At 44.9% G+C, this 20,772-nt stretch overlaps 1 protein-coding gene across 2 annotated transcripts in view; it reads right to left on the bottom strand.

The window, feature by feature from the left end:
* The window catches only part of SFSWAP (splicing factor SWAP), an 83,274-nt gene extending 79,266 nt beyond the window's left edge, over nucleotides 1–4,008 (bottom strand). The window contains exon 1 of one of the 2 annotated variants that reach the window (XM_069961008.1): nucleotides 3,743–4,008. In XM_069961008.1, coding sequence (XP_069817109.1) covers nucleotides 3,743–3,918 — 176 coding nt within the window. In that variant the 5' untranslated portion in view covers nucleotides 3,919–4,008. The remainder of the gene's footprint in view (nucleotides 1–3,742) is intronic. The other variant, XM_069961009.1, reaches the window with a different exon arrangement.
* Nucleotides 4,009–20,772: the final 16,764 nt, after the last annotated feature.

Below are 20,772 nucleotides of genomic sequence, written 5' to 3'. Positions count from 1 at the left end.
ACTATAATCTTCACAGTCCTTTTTCTGTTTGCAGAAATCTCCATTTTAACAACATTATTAATTTATTTTGTACTTGCTTTATTAGTATATAGGGCTTGGGAGGTGGGTGAAACATAGCCCTAGCATTGTTTTCAGCTTTTAAATGGACTTTCACCACAGATAGTGAGGCCCAGGCACCCTCTTGGTCAGTCTGGTGAGGCCCAGGCATTGCCTTGGCCTGTTGGGTGAGGCTCCAATAGAAAAAGTTTGAGAAGCACTGGACTAGAGCCTCCAGTATCCATACAATCAGACTGGAGCATGTTGGGGTTGTGCTCATCTCTAGTGATAACATATAGCACCACCACCACCACCAGGCTTCACATTTATTTTGCGTGTATGTGTTGGAAAAACTCCAGGTGTATATGGAGAGTGTATCCATAGGGCCCCGCTGACCCTCACTGTATACTGGCGACAGAAGGCTCTAGCTCTAAGATAATATGAACAGAGCATAATCCAGGTGTTGACATAACAAGTACAGTATAGTAATAAAGTATATAGAAAATTGTTTTTTTCTGGAGTCTTTGTAGTTATTCTATAGTTATAGCTCCTGGGAGTGGTTTAGCAAAGCCCATCACTAACAGATGCCAGTACATGCCTCCTACGGAGATGGCGGATATCAATACATGAGAAATCAGACATAAAATCTGAAATCATACAGATCTTTCAAGCAGATTTCAACATTTTTGGGTTAAAAATGAAATACTGCATCCATAGTGTCCTGTACCCATACTGCACCAGGGTTATTGCACATAATAAGTAGTTCGGGGAAGTGGCACCTCAATATATCAGACACAAGGATTCTAGGGGTTGCTAGTCACACGGTTATATGCAGTGCACCTATTCAGCCTATTGGTCACCCCCAAAATATTAGATCAGGCGGTGGCCCGACCCTGCAATAGTCAGGTTATACTATGGTCACTAATGTAATGTACACAAGCAATACCTTCTTCAGGCCCAATTTTGGGAAAACTTCAGAAATACTTAGCATGACACCTAATGGAACATGTACATCTGTAGCACCCAACATTTACTATAAGTTCCGTATCCGTTTCACAGCAAGACTCCTCCTATACTGGACTCTGCTGTTGACCCAGTTCACTAGTAGAAAGGCCTGCACCATCTTAAACACACGCACACCATTACAAGGGGCTCTAAAGACAACAGAATAAGGGGAAAAGACACCCACATAGCTGCCAGTACACTAACGCCAGACAGTATAAGTACATGCACTGATCTCATACCAATAGAAAGGCCAAAAATTCACAATAACGTGTGCTGTGCCAAGGCCGACCACCTGGCCGAACTGGAAGAGATATTGGGTCACACACCTGCCCAGATTTACAACTGCAAATAGGCCAGAAGTCTGGAATAATGTGCCCAACGCTGCATCACATTTACTATGATGTTCAAACACTTTTCCACAATGTCTGACAAAAAGGTGTGGCTTCTGGTAAAGGGGTGTGGCTTAGGATGCAACACCATTACACAGAAATCTACCGGAATTCTGGAGCAAAGATCTAGCACAGTGTAAAGTGAACCTGTAACCATGAGGATAGGCTATCAATTGTTTTATCCTGGAAAGCCTCTTTAAAGGATGAGCCCCCTATAGCTTATTTATAGAGGTTATGTAACAGATCTCAAGGATCTGTCAGTGTGCACAGGGTCCTCTCCCACACACAGTTATGGTGCGTTTACACAGAGATTTATCTGACAGATCTTTGAAGCCAAAGCCAGGAACAGACTATAAACAGGGAACATGTCATAAAGGAAAGACTGGGATCTATCCTCTTTCCAAATCCATTCCTGGCTTTGGCTTCAAAAATCTGTCATATAAATCTCTCTGTGTAAACGCACCATTACAGATAGCAATGTAATGTCCTATGCCTGGAAAGTACACAAGCCGTATTCTAACTATAGGGTCATCAGCCTATAGATATCTATGGTACATTGATAAGTTATAGGGTCATTATCCCCTGTATATTGATAAGCCATGGGGTCCTCAGCCCTGTATATCTATGGTATATCGATAAGCTATGGGGTCCTCCACCCTGTATATCTATGACATATTGATAAGCTATGGGGTCCTCAGCCCCTGTATATATCTATGGTATATTGATAAGCTATGGGGTCCTCCACCCTGTATATCTATGACATATTGATAAGCTATGGGGTCCTCCGCCCTGTATATCTATGACATATTGATAAGCTATGGGGTCCTCCGCCCCTGTATATATCTTTGACATATTGATAAGCTATGTGGTCCTCATCCACTGTATATCTATGACATATTGATAAGCTATGGGGTCCTCCGCCCCTGTATATATCTATGGTATATTGATAAGCTATGGGGTCCTCCGACCCTGTATATATCTATGGTATATTGATAAGCTATGGGGTCCTCCGTCCCTGTATATATCTTTGACATATTGATAAGCTATGTGGTCCTCATCCACTGTATATCTATGACATATTGATAGGCTATGGGGTCCTCCGCCCTGTATATCTATGACATATTGATAGGCTATGGGGTCCTCCGCCCCTGTATATATTTATGGTATATTGATAGGCTATAGGGTCCTCCGCCCCTGTATATATTTATGGTATATTGATAGGCTATGGGGTCCTCCGCCCCTGTATATATTTATGGTATATTGATAAGCTATGGGGTCCTCATCCCCTGTATATCTATGGTATATTGATAAGCTATGGGGTCCTCCGCCCCTGTATATCTATGACATATTGATAAGCTATGGGGTCCTCCGCCCCTGTATATCTATGACATATTGATAAGCTATGGGGTCCTCCGCCCCTGTATATCTATGACATATTGATAAGCTATGGGGTCCTCCGCCCCTGTATATCTATGACATATTGATAAGCTATGGGGTCCTCCGCCCCTGTATATCTATGACATATTGATAAGCTATGGGGTCCTCCGCCCCTGTGTATCTATGGTATATTGATACGCTATGGGGTCCTCCGCCCCTGTGTATCTATGGTATATTGATAAGCTATGGGGTCCTCCGCCCCTGTGTATCTATGGTATATTGATACGCTATGGGGTCCTCCGCCCCTGTGTATCTATAGGTTCCCCTATGGTATATTGATAGGCTATGGGGTCCTCAGCCCTGTATATATCTATGGTATATTGATAAGCTATGGGGTTCTCCGCCCCTGTATATCTATGGTATATTGATAAGCTATGGGGTCCTCCGCCCCTGTGTATCTATGGTATATTGATAGGCTATGGGGTCCTCCGCCCCTGTGTATCTATGGTATATTGATAGGCTATGGGGTCCTCCGCCCCTGTATATAACTATGGTATATTGATAAGCTATGGGGTCCTCCGCCCCTGTGTATCTATGGTATATTGATAGGCTATGGGGTCCTCCACCCCTGTGTATCTATAGGTTCCCCTATGGTATAAGGGAATGGCTGTCTTGTCTGACTCCCTATTTCCCCATCTATTTCCATGCCCCGGGCATATCACTATGGCAGCCTACAACATGGGGACATACAGACTGGCTGCACCCGCACACTCCGGTGTCAGTCCGGTATGACAGCCAGAGACGCAGGGCGCCATTCACACAGCATGCGGTTCTGCAGGCCAGTCTAGCAGCGGAGGAGTCACAGCGGCCACTGAAAACACAATCCCCATTCAGATTAGGTTACATTAGACAATGGTCATAAGCGTCCAACCGACCTATCGATGAGGAGGTGCGGATCTCCCATCCACGGGATAAGGTGCCTCCCCTGCTCGTGGTACATGGCCTTCTCATCGTCCCGGAACACCTTGCAGGCATAGCCGAACACCAGGAGCTCCGCCACCGCCGCCGGGCTCTTCCCGCTGCTCTTCTTCCGTACGGTACCGGAGAACATGACCAGACCGTCCGGGCTCGCGGCCTACAGAGGGGATTCAGGCCTCCGTCACTGCAGCGCCCCACACAAGATGGAGAGCCGAGCACTTCCGCTTCTGACTGCCCGCAGATTCGACATTCTCCTCACAGCTTTCCCTTCCCTTTTATTAAAAAAAAAATACATTTGTGTAGAATATATATTATCTGCTGCGGCTTTCTCTAGTGTAAATACGCATCTGTTATTATTATTATTTTATTTTTTTTTAAGCAAGCGCGAAAGTGCTTCACCGTAACCACAGTTCGAGTCTCGGCTGCTGCTGGGGCTCAGGTGGCTGATCCTACTGCTGTGTATATAGGCTGCGATCACACTGGGCGTCTCAGCGGCGGCTTCTCTTACATCTTTAGATATCAGTCTTAACTTTTACTTTCCCTTCTTCAGTATTTGGTTCTGAACTTGCTTCAAAAATCTAAAGCTGCCTCAGGAACCGCAGGTGTGATTCTAGCCCAAGGTCACACTGCGTTTTTTTTAACAATTAATCCCCCCCCCCTTTTTTTTTTAAATTTGTGTTTTAAATCTCTTCTCTTATTCAGCTAGATATTAGTGTTTGGATAAACTGCCCATAGCAACCAGGGGCGTAACTAGGATTCATGGGGCCCCATAGCAAAAGACTGTATGGGGCCCCCCTCCTCAGCATACTCCTGGAAGGAACGCTGCCTCTGGCAATGTGTTGCGAGCCCTACATATACACATGCCCCCACATAGCCGCTAGTCTACTGTGCCACCATCTCCCCCTCGTGTACCCTGTCATCGTCTTATCTGTTGCAAAACTACAACTCCTATTATGTGAAATAGTCCTGCATATTACCACACAGCATGCTGGGAGATGTAGTCCTGTATATTACCACACACAGCATGCTGGGAGATGTAGTCCTGTATATTACCACACACAGCATGCTGGGAGATGTAGTCCTGTATATTACCACACAGCATGCTGGGAGATGTAGTCCTGTATATTACCACACACAGCATGCTGGGAGATGTAGTCCTGTATATTACCACACACAGCATGCTGGGAGATGTAGTCCTGTATATTACCACACACAGCATGCTGGGAGATGTAGTCCTGTATATTACCACACACTATGCTGGGAGATGTAGTCCTGTATGTTACCACACACCATGCTGGGAGATGTAGTCCTGTATATTACCACACACACCATGCTGGGAGATGTAGTCCTGTATATTTCCCCACACTATGCTGGGAGATGTAGTCCTGTATGTTACCACACACAGCATGCTGGGAGATGTAGTCCTGTATATTACCACACACAGCATGCTGGGAGATGTAGTCCTGTATGTTACCACACAGCATGCTGGGAGATGTAGTCCTGTATATTACCACACACAGCATGCTGGGGGATGTAGTCCTGTATATTACCACACACAGCATGCTGGGAGATGTAGTCCTGTATGTTACCACACACAGCATGCTGGGAGATGTAGTCCTGTATATTACCACACACAGCATGCTGGGAGATGTAGTCCTGTATGTTACCACACACCATGCTGGGAGATGTAGTCCTGTATATTTCCCCACACTATGCTGGGAGATGTAGTCCTGTATGTTACCACACACCATGATGGGAGATGTAGTTCTACAGCCCACCCTATACACCAAGCTGGGGGATGTAGTCCTGCATATTACCACACAGCATGCTGGGAGAAGTAGTTCTACTGTGCCACTGCCTCCCCCCTCCTATACTATGTCAACCTCTAATCCCTTGCAGAACTTCAATCCCCACTATGAACTGTCAATAGGAAATCATGAGGGTTGTAGTTCTGCAACTTGAATGTCCACAGGCTGTAAAACTACATCTCCCATCATGAACTGTTAGCAGGACATAGTGGGGGTTGTAGTTCTCTGGGGGTAATCTCATCTGTCCTGGTTTCTGCTCTGTCCTCGGTCCTGTGTGGCTTCTGTGCCCGCCTTCCTCTTTTCTCTTGTCTGTGGAGTCACTGATGGTGATGGTAGGGGACAGGGACCTGCGGGGGGGGCTGCACAGGGTCCTCTTGGATATTGGGGAGGGTGGCCCTGGCACACTGAGGGGGTGGGGGGATTGGCCCCCGGAAACTGGGGGACGGGGGCTAATAGGGATGGGGGATTGCAGGGGCACACAGGAAGGGGTCGGGAGCCGCAGGGGGATACGAGAGGGAGACGAAGGCCGCAGGGGGACACAGAATGGGGACGGGGGCCGCAGGGGCACACAGGACAGGGTGGGAGACGCAGGGGACGCTGAGGTCGGGGGCGGGAGTCGCAGGACAGGGGAAGGAGGGGGCGGGTGCCGCTGGGGACGCTGAGGACGGGGGCGGGCGGGTGCTTGCGAGTGTCTTCTCAGGGGGCTCGGTCCATTACAGGATCGGGCACCGGGCCCCGTAGTAGCGGCTACGGCTGCTACGGCGGTAGTTCCGCCACTTATAGCAAACAATCACAGCTCACTTTTCAGCTGTGGTAAAATGAAAGCTGAGCTGTGATTGGCTGCTGTGAGCATTTTACAGCAGTGTATATTTTGCACATGTTGATAAATGTGGGCCATGTTAGGCTGCGTTCACACTACATTTTTTTTTCATCCATTTTTGCCCACAGATGCAGTTGTGTGCGTCCGTTTTGATCCGTTTTTTCATTGACTTACATTATAAAAGGAAACGGACCAAAACACATCCTTTTTATGTAACGTACACAAAAATGTGGTCAATCAAATTTTTGTGTACGTTAAAAAAAAAAAAAAACATTTTAATTTTTTTTTTTTTTTTTTTTTTTTTTTTAGGGTGGGTTCACACATAACAGAATCGCAGCGGATTTAACACTACGAGTTTTTATAAAGCTGCCATTCCTGTACTGTCTGTCTGAAACATACTTGCAGCGTAATTTTCTTCCCGGTGCAGTTATATAAACACTGCCCCCTTATGCAACTGCGCTCCACTATGCAACGGACGATGTTTAACATAGTTGAAACTAAGTGGATGGCCGTCATTTAAAAACAAATAATTACCATTATTTTAAAACAACGGCCATTGTCTCTAAATAATGGCCGTTATTTGCCGTGAAATGACGGCCATCCACTCAATTTCAACAGGGACCCAGGGATGCCAAATGTGGGTAAGACCTTCAGGATATATTGGATGGTAGCCAAATTGAAGGGACAACTCGAGATGGATGCTTCTGCTCAGATTCATTTAGTCTCGTGTTGGTTGCATCCATCTCGATCGAGTTGTCCCTTCAATTTGGCTACCATCCAATATATCCTGAAGGTCTTACCCGAACCATTCCGCTGCTGATTCAGTCCCATTCATTCCTATAGAGTATGTGCTTTAACCCCCTGTCGCCTGCAGCCCGGCAGCCCGCCACCAAGAGCATACATTACCTGCTCTGTCGACGCGGCTGCATGTCAGGCACCCAGCTCCGGTCCCGCTCGGTCAATGAGTGCTGTCGTGCATACTCTGCAAGTATGTGCTCTATAGGAATGAATGGGACTGGATCCGCATCAGATCTCCGCTGCGGATCCGGTAGGTGTGAATGCACCCTTAGGCTATGTTCACACTACGTAAAGGCAACAACGGCCGTACTTTGTACGGTGTGGAACACTGCCTTTATTGCTATGGGATCCCAGCCGGAGCGTATACACATAGTATACACTACGGCCGGGATCCCATACGGTGCCGCAAAGAACTGACATGTCAGTTTTCTGCGGCCGCAATTGCAGTGAATTGCGGCCGCAGAAACACCTGTCTGTTCACACAATAGACCGAGGGGCTCCAACCGCTTGCTTCATTTTGTGCTGTGAGGAGTTCTGATGCGGGCGCGCGCTGATGTGCCCGCTGATGCACCCGCATCAGAACACGAAAAGAACATGGGAACATAGCCTTAAACATACTTTCTACAAGGTTTTCTCCACCATCCGAATAGCTGTCCCCAGGCTCATGCACGGACAGTATGCAGCATCTGGTGTCTACACTATGTTGTGGCCTCAAGCAGTGAAGCACCGGGGAATTAAAGGAGAAGATTATCGGCATAGAGCGTTGCTAGAAACACTCCTTCAGCAAATAATCGGCCATGTCGCATGAAAAATGTTCTATTCTCAGCTAATTGCATCTTTTGGGCTTCAAAATGTATTGTTATTGGGCGCACATCTTCCTGTATAAGCAAAGGATATGCTGTTGACAGCACAGATATCTATCTATCTATCTATCTATCTATCTATAGATAGATATCTGTTCTATCTGTGCTGTCATTTTTCAGATCTTAAGCAGTGCATACTTACCTAGCACGCTGCTGCTGGGATTCGGTATCCCAATTTCCTATCCTACGGCTGCTGCTGAGCTGGACGGGAGGGATGGTAGAGCAGGAGGCCGGATCACAAGCAGAATGTAAGTATGCACCGCTTGTGATCTGGAAACTGACAGCCTGGCTATATACATATCTATTTATACATATCTGTTGTCAGTTTCCATGACCGCAAGAACAATACAAGGATCATTCAATTAATTGTACCATGTAAAGGCACAGCAAGCAGGCGCTGATCTCGCTCATAGGCGCTTGTTTGTGTCCTCGCACGGCCCCATATTGGGCCATGTAAAAGAACTCTAGTATGGTAGTATATTTTTACACCCCAGGACAAACCCTTTATGAAAAGCATTACGAACAACAAAAAATGTTTGTTTTTGTAAGCATATTTATTATTGTCTTTTTATTGAAAGATCCTGGACAACAACATTAAGGGCCCATTCACACTAAGCAATAGGTGAGGAATTGAAGAAGAACGATTTTTGCAGGCAGAATTTTAAGCGTGGATTCGGCAAGGAAATCCCTCGCCTGTTGCTCAGTGTGAACTGGCCCTAACACAGCAAACTTTTTAACTTTATAACATCTCTATTACTGTTCTTGTGAATGGAACAGTTTAATGGATGTCAGTATAACCCAGGCTCTTCCACTAGACTAATTGGAGCCTGAGACACTGCACAATTTATAAAGAATAAAAACCTATCACCAAAGAGATTTGTAAAACATTATTCAGGATTCAGAGAAGTTCTAGAAAGCAAACAGTGGAGTCCACCGGTCTGATGGATTTATAATTACCATCCATTACATGGATAATTGGAGGAGATAAAATCCCATCCTGCAAATTATGATGGATTGAATGATAGAAATCTAATGGCCCATAGATATTTTAAAAATTACGTCTGAGTAGCTCATGTGTTTTGTTCTTGTAGAATAAACAGATTCTTCATTTTAACAGCATCCCATCGAAGTCATTGCAGACAGACGTATGGAAACAGGATATCGATCAGATCATACTCATCAGATCCCATTAAAAATGTATTATTTGTGGATTAGAAAAGGATTCCGAAAGAAAGTGTTATGTGAAGCCTAAATTTCCTTTTTTGGGATTCAACTCGAAAGCAATTGAGCCAGTTCTCTATAGCAAGGGTACTCAACAACTTTTAGCTCCACTTACTGGGGTCTATTGTCAGGTGAAGGTCCGAGCTAAACATCTTTAGTAAATGTGTTGCGCTCCTCCAGTAGTATATAGCCCCCTGCTGTGTGCTCCTCCAGTAGTATATAGCCCCCTGCTGTGTGCTCCTCCAGTAGTATATAGCCCCCTGCTGTGTGCTCCTCCAGTAGTATATAGCCCCCACAGGGAATTGGGTTCGCATAATGTTGCCAAACCCAAACATTTTGACTAATCCGCTCAACACCAAGGATCCTATTACACAGGCCGATCATAAAGTGTAAAAGGCACCGATCTGCTGTGGTCCTGTCTCGGCCAGCGATTGAGCGGCCTGTCAGTGTAGAGACTGAACCAGAAGGGAGCAGAAGGCCGAGCTGCAGCTGCAGAGACCAGGGAAGGCCCAAGGACACCTGTGAATGTGGTAAAGTAAATACTTTATTATTTTATACTACAATCATCGGCCACGCATGGATATTACACATAACAATGTGCGTCCGACGATTTTAGGTCTGGACCTAAAGAAATGATCAGCCGATGATCGTAACATCGGCTGATCGTTCTCTCTATTACACGGAAGAATATCACTGATTATCGCTCTTATTATTATTATTGTAATAGGGCCCTTACAATAACTAAATGACTTAAGGTCCTATTCTATGGGCCGATGGCGCCTGATCAATAATTTAAACTAGTGCTGATCTGCTAGATCGGTGCTCGTTTACTGGGCCTATTACGCGGCCCGATAATCATTTAGGGAGGGCTGCAGGGACATCGTTACCAATGTCCTTGCAGCCCTTATTTAAACACCATACTTTACTTAAACATGTTGCAGGTCTTCTCCTGCGCTCCTTCTACCTCCTGGTCCCGCGCGCAGCAGCAGCTTCGGTGCGGCCTGTCTGAGCTAACAGACCGCTCAGCCAATCACTGGCCACGGCGGTCCTGGCTAGTGATTGGCTGCGGGACCGGGAGGAAGAAGGAGCGCAGGAGAAGCCCTGTAACATGCTTAGGTAATGTATGGTGCTTGTTAAATCGTCGGTCGCCTGCCGCCCATCGCTATTCCACACAGCGATGAATGGTCGGTGCCTGATGATTTTAGGTTTGAACCTAAATAAACAATCAGCCGATGACGCAATCATCGGCTGATCCTTGTCTCTATTGCACAGAGCAATAATTGGCCGAATCGGGTCGATTTGGTCAATTATCGCTCTGTGGAATAGGCCCCTTATTCTGGATTTTTTTCTTCTCCATCTGGTCCAGACCTCCATCACGTCTTCCACATACATCTCCTCAATACAGTTTGCACTTTTGGAGCAGATCCCCATTTTTTACACTTAAGCTGCCTTTACACAGAAAGATTTATCTGACAGATTTTTGAAGCCAAAGTCAGTAATGAATTTGAAAAAAGGAGAAATCTCAGTCTTTCCTTAATGATCTGTTCTCTGTTCATAGTCTGCTCTGGCTTTGGTTTAAAAAATATGTCAGATAAATCTCTTAGACAACCTTCTTATGCTTCCACATAGAGTACCCCCTACAACTATACACAGTGTGCCCCCTGACTATTGCCACACACTGCCTTCCCTGAAGACAACAGTACTGTGTGCCCTAAAACCAGTGTCGGACTGGGGTATCTGGGGCCCTCCAAAGTAAATTATCCTGGGGGCCCACCAATAAAAAATCAGTGAGAAAAGACATGTCAGTCAGTGTTAGTGCAGGTTTTAAAGCTCCTCCGGTCCTCTGGTGGGCCAGTCCGACATTGCCTAAAACCCATTATAATACATACTTTTCCCCCTGAATTAACCTTAAAGGGGAAGTCAGGGCAAAATTATTTTTTTGATATGTTATTGCCCAACAAAAGTTATAAAAATTACTTATAGACACTTATTATGGGAGACGCACTTATAATGCATATTTTCTGCACTTACTACAGCATGGCGGGTTCAGCTCTCTGTAAAGTTGGTGATGTCACGTCACATAAACTGCCGACTCCTGCTGCATCGGTGGGACAGACTGGAGCAGCAGGAGTCGGCAGTTTATGTGACGTGACATCACCAACTTTACAGACAAATGAACACACCATGCTGTGGTAAGTGCAGGGAAAATGTACTATAGGAGCGTTTCCCATATCAGTAATTTTCATAACTTTTGTTGGGCAATAACATATCTTAAAATTATTTTGCCCGGACTTCCCCTTTAATACACTGTTATTTATAATACACACGTTAAAGGTACAAACACACTGGGCGGATCCGCAGCAAGTTTCCCTGCGAGTTTCTGCTGCGGATCTCTGCCCAGTACACTCATGGCCATGTCCATCCCGCTGTGAGTATGTCCGCAGCCCGCCTCATTAACCCGCTGGCCACCAGGGCGTATACATCACCTGGTCCGGCTCTGGCTTGCTTCGGAACTCCTGCTGTCTTCACGTCCTGCTCAGCCAATCAGTGCACTGCGGCAGGGCAGCGCACTGATTGGCCAAGCGGGACCTGCCGGGAGCCCCGAAGCAAGCCAGAGCCGACCAGGTGAAGTATACGCTCCAGCAGCCGGGGGGTTAATGAGGCGGGCTGCGGACATACTCACAGCGGGATGGACATGGCCATGAGTGTACTGGGCAGGGATCCGCAGCGGGTGTCGCTGTGGATTTGCCACTACATCAGGACACCATAATAACCAGTAGAATCCCACTTCTCACAGGGTTTAACAGAACAAACCAAGGACAAAAAGTTGCCAGGGCAAAATACAGCTGTATTTGGATAAATACAGCCAAATATAATGATCACGTTGTTTATTTCTGGCTGTATTTATCCAAATACAGCCATATTTTGCCCTTATTTTTACGTTTTACATAAGGCTATGTTCACACACTGTTGAAATTGAAAGGATGGTCGCCATTTAATGACAAATAAGTATCGTAATTTTAAAACAACGGGCGCTATTTGCCGTTAAATGGCGGCCATCCTCTCAATTTCAACAGTGTGTGAACATAGCCTTTCAGTGTTTTCAGACGACTCCTGGTTTTGGTTGAAAAATACTGACCAAAATACTTAGCAAAATTACTGTGTGGGAACATTGCCTAAAAGGGGTTCTCCGGCACAATCTTTTTTTTCTGTCAAATCAACTGGTGTCAGATAGTTATACAGATTTGTAATTTAATCTATTTAAAAATCTGACATGTTCCAATATTTATCAGCTGCTATATGTCCTGCAGGAAGTGATGTATTCTCTCCAGTCTGAAACACTGCTCTCTGCTGCCACCTCTGTCCATGTCAGGAACTGTCCAGAGCAGGAGAGGTTTTCTATCATAATTTGTTACTGCTCTGAACAGTTCCTGACATGGACAGAGGGGGCAGCAGAGAAATCTGTCCAGATATGTTACCAGTGTCAGATAAAACCATTTTAATCCTTCTTTTTCTCCCAAGTCTTTGTATATCCGATCTTAATATGAAAACCAGAAAGAAAAACTCAATAACAAGTATTAAATCCCCATTCCTAAGTGAAACAATAACCATTTTCCAGCTCTCATAGCACAGGCTGGAAGTTCTCTTAGAATTACCATGCTTCAGGCCTTGATAAAAGAGAAAGAAATCTCGTATGATTTTTTATGTTGCTGTGCCTATCTTGTTATTTACTGCCCTAGGCCAGGACTATTGCTCTTGTTATGCCATAGGGTATGACAAGTAATATTTTTCTGCAGTGTAAATCCCCGCTCATGTGTGTACTTACTGGCTTATATTACCCAATGTAATCACTGGATGTTGTAAGTTATTTTCCAATATTCTGCAGTATCATTGAATAAAAATATTAAATTACCACACAGATTACATGTTTGCCAGCAGCCCTGGTTTATGTGTTAAACTTGTGATGCTTTTCCCCCTTACAATAGTTAAAGTATGCAAGTGTCATAGAATGTTACTAATATTCTACATAAAAGCTTCCCTTCTGGCAAGAATATTCTTTGCTCTCTGCTGCCACCTCTGTCCATGTCAGGAACTGTCCAGAGAAGGAGATGTTTTCTATGGGGATTTGCTACTGCTCTGGACAGTTCCTGACATGGACAGAGGTGGCAGCAGAGTGCACTGTGTTGGAACAAAAAGTAATTTACAAATCTGCCACTAGCTGATTTGAATTATTTTTTACTTCTAGAATACCCCTTTAGGCCATGTTCACACATGGCAAAACAGCAGCCGTTCTGTGACACGGCCGTTTCACAGTACGGCCGCTGTCTGAGATGTTCAAAAACATCACTTCAACTTAATTGGAATGTGGGCATATTTTGGTGTGCCCACACTCTATTTAGCCATAGCACAGCATGTAAAGTACGGCCGGGAGCCGTACTTTACATTGTGTGCACAGTCTGTTTTGTGCTGCTGCTGTCCACTGAATAGCGGCCGCACAAAATAGAAATGTGAGTTTTCTGTGCCGCCACATGGAATCCTGCCCGCAGTGTATACAGTGTGTATACACTTTGGCCGTGATTCCATGGGGGTTAATGCGATCGGCTGCTGTAATTAAACAATGGCCGTTGTTTAATAAAAAAATAAATTGTGTGAACCTGGCCTAAGTGTCCATTTACATGTAACGTATCGGAGCAGATTTTATGCTGCGATTTTCGTGGTAAAATCCGCTGTCAGACTGATTCATATTAAAGTCTATGGCACTCCACTCTCACAGCGAATTTTAATTCCACTGTGAGAATATATAGTGCCATAACCTAGTAAAACTTATGTTATTAAAAAGCTGTGATGTTAAAAAACGTAAAGAGACCATGCTTACCTGTCTGTGCTCCAGCACCCTCCCACTTGCTTCTCTGGGTCACCAGCTCAGTAACGGCCGACTCAGCCAATCACTGCACAGTTCCATCACAGCCAGTGACTGGCTGAGCAGGCTGTCACTGAGCTGGGGACCTGGAGATGGCACCAGAGGGCATGGAGATGTAAACTTAGGGGGAGATTTATCAAACATGGTGTAAAGTGAAACTGGCTCAGTTGCCCCTAGCAACCAATCAGATTCCACCTTTCATTCCTCACAGACTCTTTGGAAAATGAAAAGTGGAATCTGATTGGTTGCTAGGCGCAACTGAGCCAGTTTCACTTTACACCATGTTTGATAAATCTCCCCCATAGTCTTTATTGTTTTATACAGCTGCACAGTATCTCAACTGTTAGGGTCTTTTCCCACTACTGAACACGCACAGAAATTTCTGCCTGTCCCCTTGATTCAATGATATTCTCAAGATTATTCCGCCGTCCGCCCAAAGAATTGACATGTGAAATCCTTGGGCGGACGACAGACTGAGTTTAAAGAGGATGTACCACCAGGTACGTCCTCTTTAACCTGAAACAGGGATAGAGCGACGCTGTGACAGGGAAGCCAGTGCCGCGGTCCGTTTTTCAAACCGTGGCCCGGTTCCCCTGTATGGCGCCGTTCTTTGCACAGTTAGTGGCCGGTGCTCAAGCACTGGATGTAGGCCGGCCGGCCCCAGTGGGAGGGAATTCCCTCCCCTCTATGACACGGCTCCTTTGATTCTAACGGAGACGCGTCATACAGGGGAGGGACGCCATTTTAAACATAGCTGAAAAATGTGTGAACATAGCCAAACACAGGCCTAAATGCCAATAATACTCAGCAACTCATTGTCCCTCTTCCTTTTCTGTTTCCTCCTGCCAAACATTACAAATGAACCCTAAACAATGTGGTACCCCCAACACTCTAAACTGCCCAGCACAGATGTGAAAAAATTTGACATATGCCTAAAACAAATTTTCTACAATGCTCTATGGGGGATATTTGTCATTGGGCAGAGGGAACATTTCCTGGCACACAGGGCGAAGATGGGAATAAATCAATGCGCAAACTCTTGTATCGCTGATATGTTATTCGCATCTTGGTCCTCTGCCAAGATGATAGCAAATGATCCTTTTGAAGGAAAAAAATTGAGCGTGCACACAGAAAGAGCACTGCGCCTCTACGTAAATCCTGTGAGACTGTGCGCTACCAATTTTTAACACCGACACAGGAAATGCTGGTTTTAATGAATCCCCTCAGGTGAAGAGCAGATGTTTGAAACATTAAATCATAGTGTGGACGGTTCTTTCAGTCTCTTGTTTGTGTTAGTTACAAAATTAGGTCGGGTTCATACACAGTATGACACCGGCCATTCTGTGACCCGGCTCAGAGTCACAGAATGGCTGGTGTCGGTAAAATTTATATTGGCCGGTACTGCGGGACCAGCCGGATGAACTTAATTTCTTTAGAATTGGGATGCGGGCACATCCGTGTACGCCCGCATTCCAATTACCCATAGTCAACAATGTAAAGTATGGCTGGAGCAGCACTCTACATTGTGTCAGGGGGCCTACACAGGAGGAAATCTTCTATAAGGGGACTACACAGGGGGCCATCTGCTAAAGGTGGACTGGACTTGGAGCCATCTATTGTAGGAAGACTACACTGGGGCCATCTTCTAAAGGGGGATTACACAGGGGGCTATCTACTATAGGGGGACCTACACAGGGGGGCCATCTACTATAGGGGATTACACAGGGGGCTATCTACTATAGGGGGACCCACACAGGGGGCCATCTATCATAGGGGGATTACACAGGGGGGCTATCTACTATAGGGAAACCTACATAGGGGGCTAACTTCTATTGAGGGGTTCGAGCGCTCTAGGGTCCTTTGTCAATGCATCTGCGCACTGAGGTGGGGGGCCTGGAGCTCCTGATATATTTAATCTGCCCCGGCTCATCACCACTTGTTGCTACTTCTTAGATGTGACTTCTCAGCTGGACCTGCCTACTAAGCCAATGACTGACTAAGGCAGGACACCACTGAAGCCAGTGATTGGTGGAGTGGGCCTATCCTGCTGAGAAGACTAGTCTTGGAAGTGATGAGCAGAGGACTGAAAATCGCTGGAATGGAAGCGACTGGAGAGGTGAGTATGACCTTTATTCTCTTTCCTGCACATTATGATGACTATATACGATTTCTATTGCATCGCAGAAGGTGATGAGCAGCTTTCCTACATGGATATATATTACGCCTCCCTGACTTGTATCACACATCCATAATTTATATGCTATTAGGATGTATAACAAGAGCTTGTCTAACCATTTTGAACATTGGTGATACCGGATGACAATATTATGACTCGCAGATTCATGTCAAAGAAAATATATCACTTATCTACTCAACCTTCACATGAAAAAGTCTTTTAGGAAGCGGTTTGAGTCACAGTGGAATTCTTTGTTAATTTTAACACAGGTTGTGTTTTAAAATTGGAAAAGCTGCATGAAAGACGTTTTCATTGCCCAGAACTGACACAGGCAGAGCTTTCATTATTTGGATAAGTGACAGATCAGACACATGAAAAGCATTGCCGTCAGCATGCATCCTGAGGATGGGAACCTTTTACAAGTGACAAAGTTCCAACCCTGCCAAGGTCAGCATTGTTTTCTCTCTGTAAAGCTGTGGCCAATTAAATGGTTTGTAAATGATATTGGGTAGGAAAAAGCAATAATTCTCACCCCCATTAACGGTAAAAAAAAAGCAAAGAAAAAAAAAAAGCTGTGTACTCTAAAAATAATGGTTTTGATATATGATCATGACTACTTATGACCAGCCTTACAATGCCTGCTTTTCATTTACTTTGTTAATCCCTTTTTAGGGTGGTCACTAAAGGGCCTTGTTCCGATACACCGCCATCTTGGGAGATCAGCTGTCGGTTTGACAGCCGTGATCCTGCTGTAAGTACCTGGAACAGAGAATCTGTGCTCCGGGTAGTGTAACCCATTACTTGATATGACAGCGGCATGTATCGGATCCATCAGCAGAAGTCCTCTGGCTCCCAGGGCTGCCATGTATATGCCTTATATGTATCATGCTGACAGTAGGGATGCGCAAATTTACAAGGTACCGCCTGGAATTCCGGGATTCAGCCTATTACTTAGGCTGAATGTCGGAATTCCAAGCGGTACCCGGGCACTGTCCTCCTTCCCCATGGACCGGGAAGGCATCGGGAATCAAATGCGGCAGGTTCGTGAATGTTCGAGTTCGATCGAACGTAGGATTTCCCCAGGTTCGATCAACTCTACTGAGGATCCTTGTCATCCTTGTGCTATGTGCACTATAGGGACATATTAGTGTAATTTACCACTATGGGTGGTTCTTCTTGTCTTTATACACTCAGGTAAAACTAGTTCACTCAGGTGCCACAGCTAGTGCAGTTAGTTGTTGTGCCCTACTCCAGCCACTCCAGCTGCTCTTCATGTAGGAAGGTTTAACCTGTTTTACACTCTCCTGTGTAGTTAGTTGTAGCCTGGCTCTAGTCCTGTCTGTAGGTGGTTGTGGTTAGCCAAGAAAGAGACAACATTTGTTCTTCAAGAGAGACCAACAGCAGCTATGCACTGTTAGACTTAGACCTGGGGTAACCAGATAACTAAGAAGAGAGGAAGAAGGACTGATCCGCAGTAGAGCTCAGATTGCAAGTTTGGCGCTGTCTACTGAAAATATTCGACTACATGGGAAAACTTTCACTAGTTAGCTCGTACTACCTAAAAGGGTGGTCTCCAAGATTGTGCAGGCAGAAGGTGGTCAGATAACACAGGTAACAAAGGTGAGTATGGGGATTTCTTCATACACTTAATTCACATCCCAGCAGAGTACTGCATTATTTAGACAAGGGCCCCTATCTATTCCTCCAACTTCTGTACTCAACTTCTACTTTCTCTCTACCTCAAGTTAACTGTTAAGATATTAACTGTTTTATCGCACTGAGAACCTTATAGGAGAAGTCCGGTGAAAATTATTATTAAAGAATTTTTCCCTGCACTTACTACTGCATCAAGGCTTCACTTCCTGGATAACATGGTGATGTCACTTCCTGGATAACATGGTGATGTCACTTCCTGGATAACATGGTGAGGTCACTTTCTGGATAACATGGTGATGTCACTTCCTGGATAACATGGTGATGTCACTTCCTGGATAACATGGTGAGGTCACTTTCTGGATAACATGGTGATGTCACTTCCTGGATAACATGGTGATGTCACGACCCGACTCCCAGAGCTGTGCGGGCTGTGGCTGCTGGAGAGGATGATGGCAGAGGGATGGTCAGTGTCCCTTCAGTGCCCTGTGTCCCTCAGTGTCCCCCTGTCATCATCCTCTCCAGCAGCCACAGCCCGCACAGCTCTGGGAGTCGGGTCGTGACATCACCATGTTATCCAGGAAGTGACATCACCATGTTATCCAGGAAGTGACATCACTATTTTATCCAGGTTAGATCATTCCCTTTAACCCTAAATAAAAATTTACTAATGTGTGTACTGGATTGAATATATATTATATATATATATATATATATATATATATATTTTTTTTTTTTTATAACTGGTTCTTTCTTGCTAAGGTAGATGTAAGATACAATCAAGATTTTTCATTGCCATATTTATTCATCTCTGCCCAGTAAATCTGGGTCTATTTTTTTTTTGCTGTCAACTAAAGTGTGAAATGATGGAGAGAGTGTAGCTTTAAACCCTTGTCTCCGATGCCTAAGCACCTTGTTCCATCGCTATGGTTATTATTTGTCCTGTTAATTGCCTTTCCTGCTCCATCCAGTCAATCTCGTCCTTGCAGTTTGGAAATGTATCCTCTGGGTTCGGAATAGAGGCTAATGTGCCATGCCACTTTAATGCATGTAACTCTCATAAACTGTCAACATAAAGTAAGTACAACATCAATAAACTAGCATTACAACTTTCCACTGGGCTAATTTCCCAACCATGCAAATGGCTTCTCCGCTATTTCTTGCCGGTGTTTTGTTGCCGCCTTCCGGCACTGAATGGTTAAAGACTACAGAGAGCTCGGCTCAAGTGTTATTTGCATTTTAGCTTTAAAATGCTGCATACAGAAATATTAATTGCTTGTCAACACAGCTGGGAAGGTTCTGGAACATAAAAAGCGTGTCACTAATGCACAGACTAATTAATGGAGATCTCAGTGTCCCCTAGTGTTAACTACTCAAGAACAACTTTATTGTTTTGCTGTTAGGTTTAAAATTATTTTTTTCAGAACATACACAAAACACTCCTGCTTTCTTTTATGGCCCCAGCATCGTAACTATGTTCTATAAATGAGACGAAATTACAATCGCCTGGTTGACAAAACCGCTCTGTTAAGAAAATCTTAACTGCAATATTTGACACATTACATAATTTAAAGTGAAGTTCCACCTTGGAGTCACTTTTAAAAATACGCTGGCGAATTGAAATATGAGCAGTGGCTTTAATTGGGAACTATTTGAGATGGAGACTTAAAGGGGTATATGTTTAATCACCCTCCCCCCCCCTTCTCTGCTGTAGACCAACAATTTTTTCTATACTTATTATCTTATCAGTCTCCTTCCCCCAGTTCTGAGCTGCTGCTTTCTGCTGAAGACACAGAAAACTGTGTGTGAGCTGTTTGTCTTTGCTTTGTTCTCCCCCTCCTCCCCCTTGCTTTTTGAGTTGGCTAATGTAAACAGTGTCCCTGGCCATCTCTGCACTCTGGAATGCCCATATGGGTTAATCACAGTGAAATCACCAGCAACTTGACCTCAGATTAACCCTCCCGGCATTACAGAGTGCAGAGACAGCCGGTCAGAGATAATGTATTAATGAGCCGTCTTAGAAGGGAGGAGGGAGGAGGGAGGAGGGGGAGACAGAGAAAATTAGGGAGAAAGAAGTAGTGGTGAGGTGTGCCGAAGTGCGGCACGAACACCAAGCCGCTACTCCTCTGTGACACTTGGTTATAGTGTGTTTGGCATTACTGTATCAAATCTACAGCACCAATGGATTTAATACAGGAAGTATGCTCAAGAGGAGACAGAGGTCTACACTACACTGTCAGCGCCTTGAGTCCGGTCCAGGTGCTGACAGATTCCCTTTAAGGGTAAACCACTAGAGATGAGAGAACTTGTCTAACGCTCAGGTTAGGCAACGTTTGTGTGAACCCAGCATTTGGCTCTTGACTCCCGTTGGCTGGAGAAGTTGGAAGCTGCCTTAGGGAGTCCTGGAAAACATGGATACAGCCATAGGCGATAGGCTGTATCCATGTTTTCCTGGTAGCACTAGGGTGGCATCCAACTTCTCCGTCCACCAAGAGTCAGATGCCAAGTGTTCAAGTTCATACAACCGTTGCAAAACCCGAAAGTTTATTATATTATTATATTGGATGTTAGTCTTTGGTTTTTGTTTGTCTTAGATAAAATTATTACAAGTAACTTAGCACTATAAGCTCCAGCATTTGTTGACTATGGATCCAAAAAGTTTTGCTTTTTTCAGCATCAATATGTATAATGCAAGCAGGGGATACATCCTTTAGATTTGATTAAAAA

This window comes from Dendropsophus ebraccatus, chromosome 3 (genome assembly GCF_027789765.1).
Source record: "Dendropsophus ebraccatus isolate aDenEbr1 chromosome 3, aDenEbr1.pat, whole genome shotgun sequence".
NCBI classification, from domain to species: domain Eukaryota; kingdom Metazoa; phylum Chordata; class Amphibia; order Anura; family Hylidae; genus Dendropsophus; species Dendropsophus ebraccatus.
Note: the sequence above shows the minus strand (reverse complement) of the source record. Positions and strands in the feature narration are given on the sequence as shown.